The sequence below is a fragment of the Vigna umbellata genome, chromosome 2 (genome assembly GCF_029865625.1).
Source record: "Vigna umbellata cultivar VRB3 chromosome 2, Vumbellata_1.0, whole genome shotgun sequence".
In the NCBI taxonomy this organism is placed as follows: domain Eukaryota; kingdom Viridiplantae; phylum Streptophyta; class Magnoliopsida; order Fabales; family Fabaceae; genus Vigna; species Vigna umbellata.
The window spans coordinates 7,247,888-7,269,609 of record NC_142166.1 but is presented as its reverse complement, the minus strand read 5'-3'; the positions used below and the strand labels follow the sequence as shown (position 1 = coordinate 7,269,609).

Genomic DNA, 21,722 nt, shown 5'->3' with positions numbered 1-21,722 from the left:
TGGTAGTTAACTTCCCTTACCTAACATATGACCAAATTGTTCTAAAATGCCCAAAATAGTATCAAACACGCAAGAACATCTATCTACTCCTATGAACAACAGAAACATGATCAGTGTATATTGTTAAAACCATTAATCAACATAAATTCTTATAGAAGACTCAAACATCACATGCAACTACGAAAAAATTACATGCAAGAGAAAAACAAAACTGACAAAAAAAGAGAGCAGAAACTAAGTTACTTTATCTGAGAAATGATCGGATAGATTTGAGAATCTTGTCTCAGGGACCATTCCAACAGTTTTTGATCTTCAAACAGATGAACATGGAATGAGAACTCCAAAAGGAGTCAGGTAAATGATTTCTAAAAAGATATATATTTTAAAATAATAAAACTCATTTATAACAAAACTATTTATATTAAAATATTTTAATATTAAAATAGTAGAGTCTCACTTCTCTTTTTTTAAATGTCATTTTATAGAACTTTACAATCATTATATTAAAATTATTAATAATGTTAATTCTGAATTGAGAAAATGATAAAGTTAATCAAATTCACCATACACAAATAAATAAATATATACTTGTTTATAATTAGTGATCATGTAATAAATTTATAATTTTTATTTGTAGAAAATTTATTCTGATTTTCATTATTTGTCAGCATAAATTATTTATATTAACCATTAATTTAAAATCATAAAAAAAATTAAAATAGTTATTATAAAATTTAACAAGATTACCGTATAATAAAGTATTATTGTTGTCTAGACTATACTATTATAAAGAGGATTTCTCTTTTTAATTTATACATTTTTTATTTAATTATTCTTTTAGTTTAATCAATTTTTAAATTAAATAAATAAAAATATATATTATCAACACACTCTAATAATTAAATTGAGCACCGAAACAATAATTAAATAGAGCATCTTAAAATAATAATTAAATTGAGCAAGTATCATAGTTGAATAACATATCTATCAAAGCATTGGTAACGGACTAAAAAATGTAATAAAAAACTCGAAATGCGATTTGCACTTGACTCAACCAAAGCTGTAACGGCTACTTAGAGGAGAACCGTTGGATGCGTGGACACGTGGTACGCTCCTCGAGGCATATTTTCTCCTTTCTTCTCTTCACTTTCTTTCTCTTTGCTACAATCACTTCACACACTGAACTGTGTCTACTTCTGCTGTGCTTCCTTTTCAATTAGGGTTTTCTCATTTCCAAGATCAACGTCAACATGAACATCTTCAAGAAGAAAACCTCACCCAAAGGTGCACCCCTTTTTCTTCCTCTTTTTCTCTTTCAAAATTTTCCACATTGCTTTATTTCCCTTTTTCCGTAAAGCTTATGATTTGCGTTCAGAATTCGAACTTTTCTTTCCTCTTAGAATTGGATCTAGTTTTCGTTGAGAAGACATACCCGGGTCTTTAGAATTTTAAAAACATTTTGGGTTTTGTGCTGCTAATTTTGTAGATTTTTTTTTTGTCCATATTTTGTGGTATTGTTTGAATTTGGTGAAGGTTGGAAAGGAAGTAGGAGGGTTGAACTTCTTATTGTGTCTGGGTAGTGGCACTCATTTGCGTCTGTTTTTGATTTTAATGACAGAAGCTCTGCGTTCAAGTAAGAGGGAAATGGCTGTTGCAACCAGAGGTAATTACTTGAATGGTTGATGATTCAGAAGTTGTAGCATTTACTATCTGCTTGTATGACGCAATGGGGATTTTGTTTTCATTGAGAAATGTTTTTCCCCAAATAGCAAAGAATTAGCTTGCTTGAGTACAATGGTACATCACATCTGGGTCTTACTTCTGTGTGTAATCTCTCCCTAACTCTTGCTTTCATCAAATTGAATAAACTTGGAACCTCATAGGGTTAGGGAAATTACAAGAATAAAATCAATTTATGAATTCAGCTGCGAGACCCTGAGCATGTGCTCTGATAATTTATGAATTACAAGAATAATGTTTGTGTTAATGCAAGTGAATTTCCTTTTTGAATATAATGTATATCGTATGAGGCTGCATATTTCATGTGATAAATAGTTGAGATGGCCGAAGCTAATAGTTAAAAATCATATATAGGAGAACCTAGCAAACAATTTTATGGGTAGTGTTCAATTAAGATTTCCCGTGCAAACTATTTTTGGTTGATCTTTTTAAAATGATTTTCTTCAATATTTGTGAACAGGAGAAGTTGCTAATTACTGTCTTCCTTTTGCTTCCCTACTACCATAACTGTTTGTATGAATCAAACCGAAATACTACTGATTTGTTGTGGGGGACATAATCTTAAATCCCTAAAGATTATATTTGTTTTCAGTCGGTTCCCTTGCCAACCAATAGACCATTTGGTAGTTCCATTTGATTAGCCCGTGTAATTTTTAGTAGAAAATATTCAGGCCGATATACATAAGTCAACCTTCCTCAACTTTCAACAACATTTTTTGTTTCTCAACTTTATTTTTGTCCTTGCTCCTAATTTTTAGTTTTGTCCTAAGTAGTTCTGTCTTACCTTAATGGTTTCTTGTATCTATATTTCCCTAATGATTTTCCTTTAAAACCATTACCTTGAATTTTGACCAATCATTTTTGTTTTCTTATTTTTTGTGTCTGTGCTACAAATTTTATAATTTCTTGCATGTGTAGTTTAATCTTTTTAGGAGGTTTGTGTTAGATGGATATGGTTCTTGTTATTTTTTAGAAAATGAATTTTAAGTCTAACTCAATCACAAAATCGGCTTGTAAGTTGAATTTTTCACCCACTTATATACTATAATTTAGTTGTATCGTTAGTCGTTATGAGATTTTTAACACATTCTCTCATACCGAGAATTTGACATCTCAATTGTGGAACAAATAGAAATGGATTCAATAACTGGTCACACAGTATGCCCAACAAACCTCATTAGGATAAACTTTGATATACCATCTTAGAAAGTAGACTCTAAATCTAACTCAATCTTATAAAGTTAACTTATAAGGTGAAGTTTGCATCCATATATATATATATATATATATATATATATATATATATATATATATGTATGTATGTATGTATATTATATTTTAACAATATCTCTAGTCAAATTGGGATCTCCAATGTTATTAATGACCAATTTCATAATATATGTTTTAAATTCCATTCAAATTAAGAAAAATTAACCAGAAGCTAATGAAGTGCTTGATGGGTAGGATCAAGACAGATATGGACACCAAAATAATACTCAAATTATGTATTTCTTCATAAAGGACTTCTTTCAAAACATTGGCGTCAACATAGGTTGAGTGTCACTAATGGTTATATCATATATGGCTGTACATTTAAAAATATTATTAGGAATTAGTAAGGCTTGACATTCGATATTGTTCTCTGTTTTCTTCTCTTCATTTTCCTGTTATTTTTGTCTTTGGGATGTACATTTAAAGGTATTACAAAATATCAAGGGTTCAAACTTAGTTCATATTTCCATAAGGCAACTCTTATGTTTGTTTTCTTTTTCTTTCATTTAATCTTGTAGGAATTGAAAGAGAGATAACATCACTTCAGATGGAGGTACATAATGATAACAAAGACATTCTTAGTGTTTTGCTTTCTGTTTCATATTTCTATTTAGTGCTTCATTTCCTTGTCAATTGCAGGAAAAAAAATTGGTGGCAGAAATTAAGAGAGAAGCAAAAACTGGAAACGAAGTACGTTTCTCATTTAAATGCCTGTCCTCCACAATTGTTAATGAGCCACAAAACCATACTTGTTTTTTGTTTATGTGGTCCACAGGTTATAGACCATATGATATTGATAACAATCTTTGATCTGTTGTATATCTGTGTTTTCATCTCACTTTGGATTTCCAGTTCACCAGTGTACTCGCCACCATTAGTCTCTGGGGAATGATAGTGTATTAGTTCATTTTATTCAACAGAGTAATTTATATGTTAATTTGAGCTTCAGTTGTAAGCTCATTTGCCTATTTCCAAGATAATATCCCGTGTTTTGTGTATATGAACCTGTTTTATTGACATTCATGATAATAGCTACATAGAAATACTGAATAAGGAAGTGTTGGGTTACAGGCTGCCACCAGAATCTTAGCTCGTCAACTTGTTAGGTTACGTCAACAGATAACCAATTTGCAGGGAAGTCGTGCACAGATCAGGGGTGTAGCAACTCACACACAGGTATGCAGTTTGATTTTAACAATATCAAGACTCTTAGTTTTTCATAATTTCCAAATTTCTTTTGCAGGCATTATATGCAAGCACTTCAATCTCCACAGGAATGAAGGGTGCAACTAAAGCAATGGTGGCAATGAATAAGGTAATGTTACCCAAATTTATTCTTCATCATATCACTCAAATTATGGAATGCATTTCTTTTATTAATTGTTTGTGTTATCCAAGGTTCCTATCCTTGGTCCTAAATCTGAATTTAGTAAATGGCCAAAAAGTCTTGAACTTGAGTATTCCATTGAATATGTTGACTGAAAGCTTATATTAGGTTTTTCTTCAATTTTCTTTTTTCACTGAATCAAAAGTTCATATATGTGAGATTCTTTTGTGAAATTGATGGATCTTTCCAGACATGACTAAATGATGCATTATCTTTTCTTCTCAGCAAATGGCACCGGCAAAACAAGTGAAAGTGATCAGAGAATTCCAAAAGCAATCAGCCCAATTGGACATGACGGTAATTTACCCTTTTAACCAAGATTTCTGATGTGTTCTCATGCAAGTTTTATGCATTAGTGGTAGCCTTTTATTTTAGACCGATCCAGTATGGTCTTTCACTAGGTAGCATATAACCCAGTTGTCTTAACAATAATATGTCAATATTGTGAGATGTTGTTAGGAGGACGGACCCTGGAATCTGTTGGTTGGCATTTACAGCAACTCTTTCAGTCCATGAAAGAGGGTTTTGCACACTAAAAATTGAAAGAAGTTATTTTTTCATTTCAGCATAAATTACTGTTAGTTTAAACTCTCAATTCAGTGTATTTTCAATTGTGTCGTTATTGCATGGTCCATCTAAAGCATGGTGGTTCATAGATAAAAAAGTCATTTTCATTACCAATATCTAATAACAATATATTTTAATTGGAAGATTGATTTAAGAAATAAACAGTTAAAAAAAGAAAAACATGTGTACCAAAAGATAGGGACGAAAACAATGAAGATGAGGACTATGGATGTAAGTTAATGTGTGTCAGCCATTAAGCTTAGTTTTCAGCTGAAAGCAAATGGAAATCTGCATGGAAAAGGATGTTGTACTAGCAACAGCGCAAAAGAAACATGGAAGGCAGAACTGAAATAGTAATAACAAAAAGGCTTTTTTAAAGTCTAGGGAGTAGCCAAGTTGTGCTCGAGTATTAAGTAGAAGCAACCAAAAAGGAAGTATCCATGAAAAGTATTGGCTTCGTGTCTCAGTAGTTTCTGTGTTGCTGTAAACTGCTAAGAGGGTGTTTTATAGGGAAGTTGGAAAACACTAGCGTTTTCAATTTTTAAATAGATTATTATTACCCTGTTCAAATTTGCAATTAACTGGAAATGATTATTTTTAAGAGTGCACTTGTTTTTTATTAAAAATAAAACGGGGTGCTTATTAAATTTGTGAAACAAAAGGCATCTATGGCAAACAGCTGTGATGCCTGTGCCTGATAGTGATATTCAAGTTCAGCTCCACCAATGCATTTGATGATATTTTCGTTTGCTTCATAAATTTATAACTTAATGTATTTGTAGATTGAGATGATGTCAGAATCTATTGATGAAACTTTAGACAAAGATGAAGCCGAAGAAGAAACCGAAGAGCTCACCAACCAGGTGAATATGAATAACCAACTTCTTAATTGTACAGCCTGATATTATAAGTATTCTCTTTTTCTAAAATTTCCATTTTATTCTTGATAGGTTCTTGATGAGATTGGAGTGGATATTGCATCCCAGGTTGGTTTTAGACACAGCATGAATCCTTTGTCTTTGCACTAATTATTTCATTCAATTAGTTTTCTGAATGTTGAACCTGATGGTGATATTTTATGATGGTAGTTATCTTCTGCTCCGAAAGGACGAATTGCTTCAAGGAATACTGAAAATGTTGCTCCAAGGTACATTTTATAGGTCAAGTTGCTTCAAGGAATACTGGCTGTTTTGTATTAGACTATCCTTAAAAAAAGTTGTTGATCTTTCAGTTAAAGCTTTTAAAACACTTTTTATTGTGTTGACTGTGGTATTTTATGAGAGAAAATTCTTTTTGGATGCAGATCAGAAGAATCCCAAGATGTTGAAGAACTTGAAAAGAGATTGGCATCTCTTCGAAGAATATAAATATCTGGCTGCTACGCTCGCTCATGTGTTTCTTAATGTACAAATCGTTATATATAATATAGCAATGCAGAGATTGTATTATTGGCACCTCATAGTTACAAAATTTATGCTGTTGTGTTTGGATGTGAAGAACTAGTAAAAGTAGACTGGGATATTTGAGACTGCTGCAAACCTTTATTAAAATTTGGGAATTTGTAAATCTGTATGTGGGTATTTTTTAATTTTTTTTGTGGTTATTTTTTTTTTTTGAAAAGAGACACTGTGTTGTGTTGATGTGAAAAAAGAGACAGCACAGAAGCCAATGCAAGTGGCTTCCATGCAAGAATGAAGATGAATGCAGTAAAAGGTGACTGATTTATGATGTTTTTTCCTACAATAATTCATGTTAAAAAATCACTATATATCGATGATGGCACCTTTTTCTACTCTAATTCTTGTTTAAAAATACTACATAATCGAGTATGTACTGTATATAATAAATAAATGAAATGATAACATACATAAATAATAAAATAATATTACAATAAAACTTTTTTTCCTTTTTCTCTGTTTTTTCTAACTCAAACAGTCAATTTTATCCATTTGTGTTTTCTTTCTTTATTTTGTTCTCTATTGTGAGAGCTTAAGATCACAATGTGTAATGAAATTCAACCAGAGTGAGAGAGGTAATTTGAAATCGGATTTAGCTGACATCGACTTTGTATTATAGTTTGACTTTATGATTAGAGTTCCTAGTTTAGGTGCAGAAGGATAATAGAAGGCACAAAATCCATTTGTCCTTTGAGGCATTAATAAAAGTTTTCATAGAAATATTCTACTGGAATATGCAACACAAGATAGTAGAATTATTTGGACGTAAATCACAATAACTCAATTCTCCAATGAATTTTTCAAAACGACCCTTTTGTCCCTGTATTACATGTGTGTGCGGTTGGTTGGACCTTTTTCTCCTTCTCCAATGGCGGTGGTTGACGGTGGCGTGTAGCGGTGATCACTAAATGGTGCTTCCAATAATTTTGAGTGCATATTCTGGCACCCAATGAAAAAAGAAAAAAACTGAGACATCAAGTCATTGTGAAACAGTGTTACAAAGATGGGAGAGTATATTATATTGTACATAGATAGACTTTGGTATCTTTCACTATACAGAGAATGGAGAAGCAGTTGACTCTAGGCATCTTAGCAGACTCTACACATATTCTTGCATAATAAAACTATTATTAGCAAACATACTAAATATGCTAATTCTAATTCGAGGTGTGAAAAACGCTATCATACAACCTCAGCAAAAGGTGGGCCTCCTTGGTAATCACTTCAAAGAAAAAATCTTCTCCTTGTATGCATAAACATAAAATAGCTCCAGCAGTCTCAAACACATACTGGATAAAATGTATTACTTCTATTGCAGCCATTTCAGATTCACGGACAATATCTTCAAGCTCCAGCGGCTGATGATAAGTAAAATAATGTTCCTTTACACTTATATAACATAATAATGTGATAAGAGTCTCATTTCTTATCTGTTGTAACGCCCACAACAACATTACTCACCTGTGACATCGAATTCTAGTAAGTTTAAATATTGCTTTGCCCAAAAATTACAGAAAAGATTGTGAAATGAAGTAAACGAATTATATAGGCTTAAGTATAATTTTAAGATCTCTCTCGACGAGCTTCTTCACAAACTCCTAGAGAAAGAAATAAGAAAAATTGAGATTAACTTTTCTATAAACTAAAATTAACTTGTACATGGACTGATTTTTAGAAGTTGTCCCCTATGGCGTATCTAAATTATGTTTAACTTACACAAACTAATTTTAACTATTGGACAAATTAAATTATTTTTATCTCCTAATTTTTCTCCCCTGTAAGAACTTATGATAAAGTAGTTCATCTAAACAGGCCCATAGTCCTAAACCCAATTTTTTAATTGGTCAATTTTAAATTTATTTATTTTTAATCCTTAAAAAATATTAAAAGAAACTGTTTTCATTCACCAGTGGCTTTAAAAAAATAGTGTATTATAAGAATTAATAATGATAAAAAATTTAAGTTCGGATTAAAATAAAAGGAATTATTCTCGTGGATTAAAAACATACTTTAGTCAAATATGCATCCAAAACCAACCAAAAAAGAAAAGCAATAGTACTTACCAATTTCCCACTCGAATAAACATAGGATTTTCTGCTACGACAGTTTGGCTCGGAGAATGAGGAATTGACTGCAAGTAATGATATCATGTATTAGATATCATAACAAGAATGCACCAATATGAATAACAGAATCGCCCAACGACGAAAAAGAGAAAATCATATAGAGAAAATTATTGTTAAGAAATTAACTTTGATCCCACAAAATCAACTTGTAAAATGAGATTTATATCCATTTATGTATTATAAATTGGTTTTATTTCTAGTCGATATGAACCTTTCAACACATCTCCTCACATCGAAGTATAGACATCATCTCGAGAATGAGTATAGACATTAATGGGTGGTCCGAGATAACGGTCCGATAGCGGTTGGAAGAACATGCTCAACAAACAACAAATATCGCTAGGATAGGCTCTAACTATAACTCTGATACCATGTTAAGAAGTGAAATTTAAACCTAACTCAATCCCACAAAACCGGTCTAAGCTAAGGTTCGCACACACTTATATATTATAAATTGATCTTATCTCTAGTGGATATGGGACTACGAAATTAACATTTCAATTCAAGTTCGAATCTAAGACTTTAATCGGGCTACGAAATTGAACAACTTAATATCATTGTCAAAATAAAGCATAAATTCTCAAAAATTAGTGCATTAAACTAATTTCAAGTGTGTGGGGGCGCTGGTGAGGTTTGAGATTGCGTTCGATGGGTAGGCTCCTTCATTGTTAAGATACAACGAGTGAGCTAGCGTCATCATTTTTGTGAAGTTGGTTTCTGGACAGGGGCAGGTTAGCTGAAAGACTTCTTCTGTGTAGTCTTGCTGAAATAGCCACCAAGTAGTGTCTTCTTTCACAGTGGTATAAACGATTGTGAATCGCATACCAAGGTTTCTTGCATATTCAACTGCTTGTTGATAAGCGTTAGGGTTCCAGAGAATGCCTGTGGGTTGGCCGAATCTAAATCCCGTCTGTGGCTTGCAGGGTACGACTTTCAAATCATGTTATAAGTCAGCAATGTTTACAATGCCCAGTTGTTGGATAGCAAAGGCGAAGGCTGTGGGGATCGGAAGATCCGTTACAGCTCTAGGCCTCTTGAGTCCACCCAAATCGTACCTAGTTGGTACGTCGGTTAGAGTTAGGGCTCTGAGCTTCATTTATGTTATAAGATTGCATCCGAAAGCTAGTGCATTTGATATTTTATCAACGCGAGAGTAAAACTCTTTGTTGCTCGTTATCATCTTCAGTTTGTGGAATCAGATAAGACTACCGTGGATTGTATTGTGCGCGCTAATGTACATATTGTCAAGATTAACAGCAATTGGATTTGGTATTAGATAAACACGATCGCGGGCAAAGAAGTGACGGAGAATATCATGCTCTTTCAGTCCTATGGAGTAGTTGAGATTACCTGGGGCCGATAAATCGACCGTATGAGAGTCCAAAACGACAACTACGTCGTGCTGGTAAGCAGGTTGTTTAGTCCTCATGTGGAAGGAACCACTTATCGAGGCCTTCGAAGCGTCATCTTTAGCCTTATGTTTGGCCTTGTCAGGGTCTGGAGAAGAAGCTTGGGAGCTTGTCAAGCCACAATATTTGGTCCAACAATATTTCGAAATAAAATGCCTCTGGAATTTACAATTATGGTATCGACTAGGATAACACATCTTGACCCATTTGGACAATTCCAAAAGACTTGAGTGACAATATTAGCACCACAAATCACACATTCATATTTAAACTAATGTTCACAAGGCAACTTTTTTCTCACCTCCATAAATTTCTTATTGGATTCCATAAAATTTTGTTTTTGCCCTTTTTTGGATTATGTTGAAAGTTAAAAATAACTTAAAAATATAGTTTTCAAATTGTACAATTAGAAAGTTATTTGATTTTCGAACTGTATAATTTAAAAATCTCTTCTAAGAAAAAATGATTTTCGTCCAAAAATAACTTTCTAATAATTTGAAAAGGGTCAAAACGAAATTTTTTATATGGGTAAAGGAAAAATTCGTGGAGGTACAAGAAGAAATTGTCTAGTCACATTAGTAAATGTTTAAGTCTAGATACGGAGGACATTTCATACCGTCTTCAAGATGCAACAAAGATTACAACATATCAAACTTTCAAGAAATAATTTCTTAGATTGTTTCTAGATTATTTATGACTTGGAAAAAACTAGTCATGTGATAATTAATTTTGTTTGAAAGTAAATAAAAAAATAAAATTTTATGTAAGAAAATTAGTATTATTAAGTTGATCGGCAAAAGAAAACTATGACAACGATTTCTTTTTTCTTTTTACTTTCAAAAACTTATTTTTTAAAATAAAATCTTTATACAAATTTCAACTAGTATCAAACAAACAATTGAAACTCCAAACAACTGAAATTTGGAAGAATAATCTTCCCCAAACATACTTTAAATTCAACAGTTGAACTACTAAAAAGTACTAACAATTATATTGACCTGTTTCGTGCTTGAATATTTCTTATTTAATATTCACATATAGAACCTTATAAACGCAAGAAAAGTAATTAATTTAAATAACATTAGATGGACTAAAAGTAATATTTCAAAACAAAAAAGAACTAAAATTAAATATTTATTTTTAAAGGACAAAAACCAAACTTTTGAAAAATCAAACATTAATCCCCTAGTACTATATTTGAAAATTATAAACACTCGTAGTAGAATGAAAAGAATGTTAACGAAAAATTCATTTTTGAAATCAATAATTACTTTTTTTTAGACTTTAGGAGCTCAAAATTGTCATTATATTCTTTGAACATATTCAAAAAATCTTGTTCATTGATTACATTTGCATATAGAATTAGAATCACAACTAAATTTGTCAATGATTGTTAACGCTGACAGAACCAAATGACATGGACTTATCATGAAATATGTGATATGAAAATTACTAAAAATGACTTGTATATGTTTATTTTCAAGTTTTGTTTATTTTATCTCAATGAAACCAATATGATAACCTTAATGTACAAAGTGTAATAATTGAATGACAAAAACTATATATATACAACCAAAATATGTCCAAAAGATAATGTAAACATAAATAAAATCAAACATAGAACACAAAACAAATAAAATGACTAACACTAAACTAAATATTTTTCAAACTGTAAAACACTCATAAGAGCAACATGCTCATGAAAGACTTTAGATAGAAATCCCTTAATAAGAGGATTGTTATCTTAGAGTTTGTCCCTAAAGGTTATATGAAAATCTATCCACTTTATACCCTTTCTTTAATAACTGAGAAACTCGATGTCAAATGTTTTGACTTGTTCGAGATCTTATTGTTGTTTGAATACAATATAGCAAACATTGTCACAATATAACTTAAGTGGTCTTTTAATTCTTTTCACAATGTTCGGTCTTGTGACAAAGTTCGTTAGTCATATTCCTTTATTTGATGTCTCATAGCATGCTATAAATTTTACAGTCATAGTAGATTAAACTATAATGATTTACTTGACACTGTGTTAAAAATCACACTGACTAACATGAAAATGTAACTTGAAGTAAATCTCAATAAAGAAAGGGTATAATATACCTTATAAGTTTTCTTAATTTTATATAAAATACATCATACATAAAATTTTCAAATTTAAAGAATTAAAAACAAAAAGTAATGTAATGTATGTATGACACATTAATAATTAATAATAAATAATCAAAATCTCTCACAAGTGCCTTAAACTATTATTTTATTATTTTATTTATTCCCTAAACTATTTTATTTTATTATTTTATTTATTACCATGCTAATAAATATAAAATTTTACTAATATTAAAATTGTGTCATATTTCTATGTTTTTACAATGTTTTACCTTTTCTAAATATTAAATCTCTATTTTATAAAATTGTCTAGTGATTTTACTATGTGAAGACAAATTATATTTACAAAATTTACTAATAAAATTTTATTACGGTTTTGTTATGCTCTTTCAAGGGATTAAAAAAATGGATTACAAAACTCTAATTCTTTTTGTGTATGTGTCTCAACAACCTTTTGAAGTTTACTTATCTATTGTTTAATATCAGAATGAACTTTCAAAATCTAATGAAAACAAATTATTATTATTATTATTATTATTATTATTATTATTATTAGGCTTGAATACTAAGTAATTGAATAATAAGATAGTATAATTTTTATATTAAATATTTATTTTTAATATTTGTTAGACATCTTCTCAATTTGAAAAGTGACAAATATATTACTTTACTTTATGTATAATAATATTTATTATTAAAAAAGTAAACTTATTAAATAAATTTATAGAAAAAATCATAATAAAATAATTTATTGTGGTGACAAAATATATTTAGAAATTATGATGTTCATTATTTGAATTATTTTATTAATATTAATTATAAAAAGTAAAATTATTAAAACTTTTAACTTGTTAAATAATATCTAATAAAAATAAAATTATTAAATCAATTATTAAGTGTGACTGAGAGAAATTGTTTTCTAATTTATAAAACTGTCTATAACTGTTACTAAAAAGGATAAAATAAAAATTACAAATGTGTATACAAAAGAAAATATTGACAGAACTCACACAATAAATTTCCATTATTAAATTATAATTATTTATATATTATAATTTAAGTATATTGGTAATATGTGTTTTCCAAAAGTTGAAACCTAAAAGATTGTCTGGTGAGTAAAATATAAATGCTATGCTGAGCATCACATAATAACTGGTAGAGTACAGAAGATCAAGACGATCATTTTTTACTGTGTATATGATAGTGTTGCAATTTGAGAAAAGATGTGGTAGGAAACCTTCTTTACCTAAGAATCGCATTTCTCAAACAAACATTTAAAAATCCTTCATATTTGAATAGAATAATGCATTAGCTTTGTTAAGTTAAGCAAAATAGTTCCCAGAAAGTGAAAGTAAAAGTAGTATTTCTTCACCAACCAGCAACCACCTGAAGTTCTGCGTTGGTTACACCAATCAAGAAATCCTGAGAAAGAACCCTAACATGGCTTCTTAGACTTAACAAATGATATGGTTGACCAATTTCACTGTCCTATCTATATAATAACCCTAGCCACTGATATGAGCAGCACCATCACAGCAGATATAGTTTTGACAGAGATTTGCAGAATGGCCTTAGAAAATGGAGAGAAAGTTGAGGTTGGTTTGAGTGTAGTTGCAGAGGCAAAGGCAAAGAAGAAGGATTGGGTTGTTTTGTCCCTCAGAGTGGTTGCGTTTTTTGCCACTGCATCTGCAACACTTGTCATGGCTCTCAACAAACAGACCAAAAGCTTCGTAGTTGCCAACGTTGGTAACTCTCCGATAACAGCAACTCTTGCTGCAAAGTTTAACCAAACTCCGGCTTTTGTGTATGTTTCTTAAACTTTTATTTGTGTATGTTTCTTAAACTTTTATTTATGAAAGACGAATTTATAATATATACGGTGAAATTAAGTTTGATATAAACTTACTCTTAAAATGGTATCATTTTATCATAGTAATTTAAAAGAATTTATTTTAATGAGATTTATTGTTTGCTTTGATATTATTATACATTTTTTTTCCCACAATACGTTTAATTTATGATGATAGATAATCGGTGATGATGCAGGTTCTTTGTTGTAGCAAATGCAAATGCTAGTCTGCATAATTTGGTGATGATAGCAATGGATGTATTAGGACCCCAATATGACTACAAAGGACTCAGGCTTCTGTTCATTGCCATATTAGACATGGTAGTCACTCTATTTTTATTAAGTTTAATTTTTAAATTTAATTCAATATTTTTTATTATATCAACTTTATATATTGGTATATTATTGTAATTATAATAAAAATAATTTTCTTCTTACTGTAATAATCAATATTATATATCCTTACTGAAAAAAAATATTTATTTTAGTAATATTTTACTCAATTTATTTAATAACTTTTACATTTTTCACTGAACCAACTATAGACTATAAATTTCATGTAATTTAAAATTACTTAATGTGATGTACAATTGATACAATTAATAACTTTTCTAAAATACACATTTACAAATCAAAATACTAAATTATGGCATATCTCACGAGTATACGTATGCATGCTTAGATTTTAGATAAACTGAAAATTCATTTATATCTTGAAAAATCAGTTATACATTTAAAATAAGATTAATTGATGACAATGTTTTTAAATCATTTAAAATTTTGTAAACTCAAAATAAGAATTCGCAAGTGTGCAATATTATGTTGTAACTCTAAGACACTGTAAATGTACTTACTTCATTTCATTCTTTTTCATCGATAAAAAATAATAATTAGAAGTCCATCTCATTCTAACAATTAGATTAACGAAATCTAATATTTACGAAATACTATTACATGAATTTCGTGATAAAAGTTACACATAAAATAACTACATCTCTTTCCATTATTATTTATTATAAAAAAATAAGTTATATATTCATATTAGTGTGATAAAATAGTTTTAAAATCTCACTTCAATGGAGATTTTAATCAATAATAAAATCGGTGATTGTTATTTTATATAAGAAACATGATTAATTTTATGTTTTTCAAATTCTATTATATCTTTAAATTCAAACTAAATATGATGTGCGAGTGTAAACCTTTTCTACATTCGAAGTATACACCATCAATGCACTGTTTATTATAATAATTATATATATTCGTAAATATTTGTTGTATGAAAGTAGTGTATGAAAAGTGATATATGTTATAACTTTGGTGAAGATGGCTATGGCTCTGGCATCAGCTGGTGATGGTGCAGCAACATTCATGTCAGAATTGGGAAAAAATGGTAATTCACATGCAAGATGGGATAAGATATGTGACAAATTTCAAACCTATTGCAACAGAAGTGGTGCTGCCCTTGTTGTCTCTTTCATTGGCTTCATTCTTCTCCTCATTATTTCAGTCATGTCCATCATCAAATTGCTCAAGCCAAATCGCATTAACCATGCTTCTCCATAGGATCACACACATCATCGTAATACAAATGTTTTTCTTTCGTTTTAACTGCTGTTTTTGTCGCATAGAAAAACATAAATAAACATGTTGGTTGGTTGTGTACAACTTCCTTTTTTGTATCATATGTTGTGGATCCCCTGTTTTAAACCTTTTGAAAAGGGTTACAACTTTCTGTACAATTGGTACGTGCCATGAAATTCCTCCTCCTCTTTGCTACAGTTTTTCACATTCATGGACTTATGAAAAGTTAATTCTTCATTCACCGTATATATAAAATATTGTTAGCTCAAAAACATGAAATTTCGTTATGGTATTATTTTAAAAGACTTCTCAAAATATAGAAAAAAAGAATGAATATTAAACTATTTAAGTCTTGACTTTTAATCGATGTAATATGAAACTATTTTGTACCTATGTGGAAGAGATTTACTCTTGAAAGGAAGATTGTACCTATGTGGAACACTGTATAAATAAAGATGAAAGACCCATTAATTCATTGTCTTAAGGTTTTGGATAGAGAGTGGTGTCAATTCCTCATTGGTGTTTGTATCTTCCAGGTGAACTTCCTCCTCCATAGATTCAAGTCTCCCCGATAAATTTCCTCTTTAATAAACCCAACATATTTGACATGATAAAAACAATACTCATTTTTTTCATAACTATTATTTTTTCTTTTTTTATTATTTATAAATACAAAAGCTTGCTTTTTTTTAATTGTTTTATTGTTGACAAACAACCTTTTTCCCCGTGTGGTTAAGCATTATGATAACTTTTGATATGGTTGCATATTGACACTTAATTGTGATTTAGTCTTTTTTGTTGCCACATTATTCATAAGTTTTCTTTTTAGTTATTGTGTTTTTGACATTTTTTCTCTCTATATTTTCTAGTTTTGTTTTTTATACTTTTATTATTTGTTTCGATGAAGATTTTTGTGGGATCGAGACACGTGACTTTGCCGCTTATGGATGACTTTGTCACTCGCTCTCCTGCAATATAGATCGCACGCTTGTCCTTTGATGGGTCGCTCGCGCTTCTTCGATTTGCACCGTTCGTTCTCCTTCACCAGCAGACGGGGGGGGGAGAGATACCTGCAAAGGCACTCCAACGCTCAAGTTAGGCGTCTGTTGAAGGAGTTGTTGCTCACAAATGAATATTATGGTAATTGAGTATTATGAACTCAGTAGAGTGTAAGTAGAATGTGAATGGAACATTTTGGAGTGTGAATTGAGCATATCTGGCTCATGGCCCTGACCTTGTATTTATAAGTTGTCTCATGGATCTAATATGATACAGGCCCAATAAAATATAAACAGACTTACCTTAAAATCCGGTGGGTGTTGCTCCCTCCACCACCCCAAGTGCTTATGCACCTCCCCACTATTTTCTTTTATTCCAAAAATACCCTACACCTCTTTACTATATTCAACAATCTTTCTCTTTCTCTCTCCACATTAATGGAGCATTCACATGGCTCAGATTTAAACTTGTGATATATTGCAAAATATAAAATTCTACCAGCAAAGATATGTATTTTCGTTTCCATTTGGCTCATCTTTTTCTTATTTTCTCAATTACACCTTTCCTACATATGATGCTTCCTAGGTTTACCCCCACCCCCCAATTGGCATGCCCAAATAGCATAAAGAAATATGCATATATAGTGTCATAACTTAACATTTTTTAAAATCTCTTAATGCAAGACTCTGAATACCTACACCTTGTGTTGGAAGTCCCACATCGACTAGAGATAATGTCAATTCATAGTTTATAAGTGAGTGCAAACCTCACCCTACAAGTTGGTTTTGTGAGGTTGAGTTAGGCCTAAAGTCCACTTCTAACATGGTAATAGAGTCATGATTAGAGCCTATCCTAGCGATAATTTATTGTTTCTTGGGCATATTGTTCCACCCGCTATCGGACCACCCATTAAAAATGTCTAATCCCACGCTCAAGATGTATATACCTCGACGTGAGGGGGGTGGGTTGGAAGTCCCACATTGACTAGAGATAAGGCCAATGAGTGCAAATCTCACCGGTTTTGTGGGGTTGAGTTAGGCTTAAAGTCACTTCTAACACCTTGGAGGATTTCATGCTAACAACATTTAGAATATCCCCCTTTGATTGTTTCCTAGAAATTCCAACAATCTTTATGTCCCTTGAATTCCAATTTTCATTGAGCATCATGAGCCTCAAGGAGATTTGTTCTTCAAAGTTTTGCTCCTTAACCGTGTCATAGGTTATTTGAATTGCAAATGTTTTTCCTCAAGTTCTTCTCATATATGTTCATGAGATAATCATTTATCACCTTATATGTGATCTCAAGAGTATCTCTTATTTTTTTTCACATTTGAATGTGTTTACTATACTTTTCGTTTGCTAGTGTATATATAAAAGAGTGGTTGGTCTTAGAATTGAACAAGTATACATGCTTTTGCTAATTCATGAATCTTTAGAAGAGACTTGCTATCTTCGAAGAAGACAACCATCAATGAGTTCTAATAGTCAAAATTTTCACTATTGATTATAGATGTTTTGTTTACTTTTAATAGTCAAAATTTTCACCATTGATTAGAGATGTTTTGTTTACTGCCTAACTATCATATAATATTTTGTAAGGTTAAATATTAGTCTTAAATTTGGATACAAATATATTTGAATACAAAAATATTTGGACACAAATGAAATTCGTCAATGTTTCAAACTTCAATATATTTTGATACTTAAATTTTAAAAATAAATGAATATAGTTACTTTGATCCAATGATATTAACTTTTATGGACTTGTTAAAATAGCATTTCAGATTGACATTTAAGTTTAAATGGATTAGACCGTGTAAACCGCTTAAATGTCAATTTGAAACGTTTTTAATAAATTAAAAATATTTAACACAATTAGACTAAAAAAACTATATCTATTTATTTTTAAAACTTAAAAAATAAAAATATATTAAAATTTAAATTATAAACAAAGTATAATTTTACGTTTAAGAAACTAAAATCATATTAGAAAAAAAAATTATATTAGTTTAAAAAAATATAACAATTTTAAATCAGTATAAAAACATAAAGTATTGGAAATATTAATTTTTTTATACTAATTCCAAAATTATTATAAAATTTTTACTTTATATACTGATTAAACACACAGAGTATAATAAAATCGTTCCAATTGTTTCTTCTGTGTCGAAAACGCTCTTGTAGACACTTTTTTATGTTTAAATTGGAATTTGAAAAAGGATACTGGTTTTATAGCAAGTACGGCTCTAGTTTACAAATAACTTATCTGATGAGGTCTGCTACCAACGAAAACAAAAAGTTTACTTTAGAAACGTATATTTAAATAATATTTTTTAAAATAGGGTCTATTTAAAAAGAGAACAAAAATTAAATTTTGTCTCTTAAAACCTCACTCTAAATGAAAGTATTTTTATGTCAAATTGGTAGTTAAAGTAGCAAAATTATACTAATTTATCTTGAATAAATCATAAGTAATTTTTTTATTAATTATTCATACAGAATTAGATAATGATCATTAAATTTTAAAATAAAAGTAAAATAAAAATATGATATGATAAAACTATAATAAACTTTAATCCTAATAGTAAAATAAATATTATTTCTGCATTAATTCAAATAATTTTTAAATTATAAAAATATATAAAAATAAATAAATTATAATTAAATTCAGATCTTTTTATTTAGTATTGAAATATTTGAATAATAATTATTTAATTTTCATGTTTATAATTCATATACACTTCAAATTTGCATCAAATTTGTTATATTTTACAGAGAAAACAAAACTTTATTTCATATTATTGCTACTTAAGCTTGCTGAAATTTATTTTATAGGGTATATTCTCGAAGAGATTGACTGATTTTTTCTTACACATTCTTTTAAGAAATATTAAACTTTATTATTTTCTTTTTGTGTTTATTTATGAACTACCAAACATAAGTGTTTTGTAATTATTATCTGTCCTTCAAAACTAACAAGTCATTCATGCATTTATTATGAGTTGTTCTATCATACATTTTCAACTCTCGGCTTCTTTTTTGTCATTTACTATTAATGATACTTGTTAAAAACTTGTTTTAATTTTATGAATGACATGATAAAAAAACTAAAAGTTAAAAATCAATAATTTAATAATTTATTTAATGATGTATAAAGCTTAGTAGATTGGCTTAGACAATAAAAAAAATAGATGGGCAGATTTATAAAAAGTACTTTTAAATTAAGTTGTTTTTAGATCAATCCTTCATTCAACAATGTTGGGAAAAAAATTATAGCTTTTGGGTTGACTTATTTTATAGAAAAATAATTATAAAAAAAATTATTGGATAACTTGTAAATATGAACTTGAAACCTAAATTTTGTTTGTTCAGTTCACAAGTGATACGTGAATACATTATAGGTAAATTAATTAAAACAAACATTATAATTTAAAACAATATTAAGCATTATCCATGAAAGATTTAAGTTTTAACTCATTTTTATACTTTACGTCCAAACCTCATTTACATTATCAAAATGGATTTATAGGATATCTTCACCAAAACTTTAATATGCATTCTTATTCACTCTTTTTAATACCTATGATAATACAATAAACTTTATTTTAGCTTCTATTCACAACACAAGAAAAGTGTATACTCTATCATATAATTTGATAATATAATAATTTTTTTAGTTTCATACAAGAAAAAAGAAAATTCGTCAATAATTTGAGTCTAACGACAACCAAAAACTCACCAACAAAATAATTGTTGATAATTTTTTTCAAAGAACCATAAAATTTGTCAGCAATTATTGACGACTACAAATCCATCAGTAACTACTGATAGATTTCAATAAAATTCGTTAGTAAATGTTTTGAGTCTTTTTACCCTTCCATTTCCTCTTCCCCTTTTATATTATTCTTCCTTTTCTTTTTCCTCTTATTCTCCTCCTCCTCTCCTTCTCGATGTACCTCCACCGCATTCGCTTTCTGGTCCTCCTCCTTCAACTTTGACCCTCACAATCGTCGAGTTGATGCCACACCATGACCACAAATGTGTTGTTGTCGCGATGCTTCCTCCTTTTCCTTTTCATCCCCCTCCTTCTCCTCTTTCTCCTCCTCCTCTTCTTCTCTTTTTCTTCTCAATCATCTCCCCTTAATATATAAAAAAAATCTGAAAAGACTTGGCAAAAATCTTGTTGTTCATTTTACTAATAGATTTACTAACGAATTACAAATTATCCGAAAAAATTTATAGAGCAAAATTGATTGTTGGATACATTATCTAGGAAAATATTTACCGATTATACAAATCTAATTTAAATTTTAAAATTTATCAATAAAATTTATTGATAAATTTGGATTTATCGATGAATTTATTTCCTTTGATAAAAATTTGTTGGTAATTACAAAAATTCTTATAGTGTCACTTAAATGAGTGAGGATATCAAATTATATCTTCACTTAAATGACTCAAGCAAAGACTTCACTTAAGCGAGTTTGATCTTGTTGAGTAAAGGTATCAAACAAAGTACTCACTCAAGTGACTCTGATGATACCTTCATTAAGCAATTCAAATGAAACTACTTGTATTAACACAAATATGTTTATGCAACTACCTCCCTACGTATTTCAAAATATATTCTTTTCTCAAGTCATAAGACTCCCAAATTCAAAACTTAAAATGATTACACCTAAATCGAGACTCAATATAAATTAGAGCTCAAGATTAGAAAAGAGGAGATACTTTAGTTCTAAAGATAAAAATGAAAATTGTAGACTTAACATGATCATGATGAACACCAAAACACACTTCACTGATATCATCCCACCTTTGCATTTTAATAGAAACATCATACGAATATGCAAAGGAATCCTTTTGTTCCACATGTAACCAAAAAACATTAAACGAAAATGAAATCTATGTTCTTTAATTTTTGCTAGTAATTGGAATGCAAATGCAAATGATGTTCTTCCATTTCAATGTTATGATAAAATGTCAATACAAATGCAACTAGTTTTCTTTAATTTCCCAACTAATAGCTTTATTTTATATGTATAACCTCGGAGTTTCAGACCCAACATGGAACTCAAGATGTTCAAACTTAACATACAAAGAAAGGTCATGCTACAAGAATGTTTATAAAGTGTATCGTATGCCCATACGGGTACAGAGAGAGGTCGACCATACAAGGTCTCGTGGACGGACGGTCTCAAACCACGGACATCCTTAAGC

The 21,722-nt window shown here is 29.8% G+C and overlaps 2 protein-coding genes and 1 long non-coding RNA gene across 3 annotated transcripts; 2 read left to right on the top strand and 1 right to left on the bottom strand.

The window, feature by feature from the left end:
* Nucleotides 1-1,149: 1,149 nt before the first annotated feature.
* LOC124847276 (vacuolar protein sorting-associated protein 2 homolog 2) lies at nt 1,150-6,694 on the top strand. The gene is made up of 11 exons (XM_047324731.2): nt 1,150-1,284; nt 1,619-1,663; nt 3,531-3,565; nt 3,652-3,702; nt 4,084-4,188; nt 4,256-4,327; nt 4,625-4,696; nt 5,749-5,829; nt 5,917-5,952; nt 6,055-6,113; nt 6,270-6,694. The coding sequence occupies exons 1-11, from the start codon at nt 1,251-1,253 to the stop codon at nt 6,331-6,333; spliced, it is 654 nt and encodes a 217-aa protein (XP_047180687.1). The 5' UTR covers nt 1,150-1,250; the 3' UTR covers nt 6,334-6,694.
* A 499-nt stretch (nt 6,695-7,193) lies between these two features.
* LOC148203296 (uncharacterized) lies at nt 7,194-10,082 on the bottom strand. Its single transcript, XR_015784535.1, has 3 exons — nt 9,900-10,082; nt 8,487-8,554; nt 7,194-7,884 (listed from the first exon to the last, which is right to left on the bottom strand). It is a non-coding gene; the product is annotated as an uncharacterized LOC148203296 (long non-coding RNA).
* A 3,530-nt stretch (nt 10,083-13,612) lies between these two features.
* Nucleotides 13,613-15,951, top strand: LOC124847275 (CASP-like protein 1B1). The gene is made up of 3 exons (XM_047324730.2): nt 13,613-13,874; nt 14,117-14,240; nt 15,246-15,951. Exons 1-3 carry the CDS (start codon nt 13,636-13,638, stop codon nt 15,483-15,485), a joined length of 603 nt encoding a protein of 200 aa, XP_047180686.1. The 5' UTR covers nt 13,613-13,635; the 3' UTR covers nt 15,486-15,951.
* Nucleotides 15,952-21,722: the final 5,771 nt, after the last annotated feature.

Bases quoted from the DNA above. Each gene is read 5' to 3' on its own strand.
- LOC124847275 (XM_047324730.2), top strand. From the start codon at position 13,636: ATGGCCTTAGAAAATGGAGAGAAAGTTGAGGTTGGTTTGAGTGTAGTT. The intron at 13,875-14,116 runs GTATGTTTCTTA...GTGATGATGCAG, and splicing joins AACCAAACTCCGGCTTTTGT to GTTCTTTGTTGTAGCAAATG. The intron at 14,241-15,245 runs GTAGTCACTCTA...ACTTTGGTGAAG, and splicing joins TCATTGCCATATTAGACATG to ATGGCTATGGCTCTGGCATC.
- LOC124847276 (XM_047324731.2), top strand. From the start codon at position 1,251: ATGAACATCTTCAAGAAGAAAACCTCACCCAAAG. The intron at 4,189-4,255 runs GTATGCAGTTTG...TTTCTTTTGCAG, and splicing joins GTGTAGCAACTCACACACAG to GCATTATATGCAAGCACTTC. The intron at 6,114-6,269 runs GTACATTTTATA...TTTTGGATGCAG, and splicing joins ACTGAAAATGTTGCTCCAAG to ATCAGAAGAATCCCAAGATG.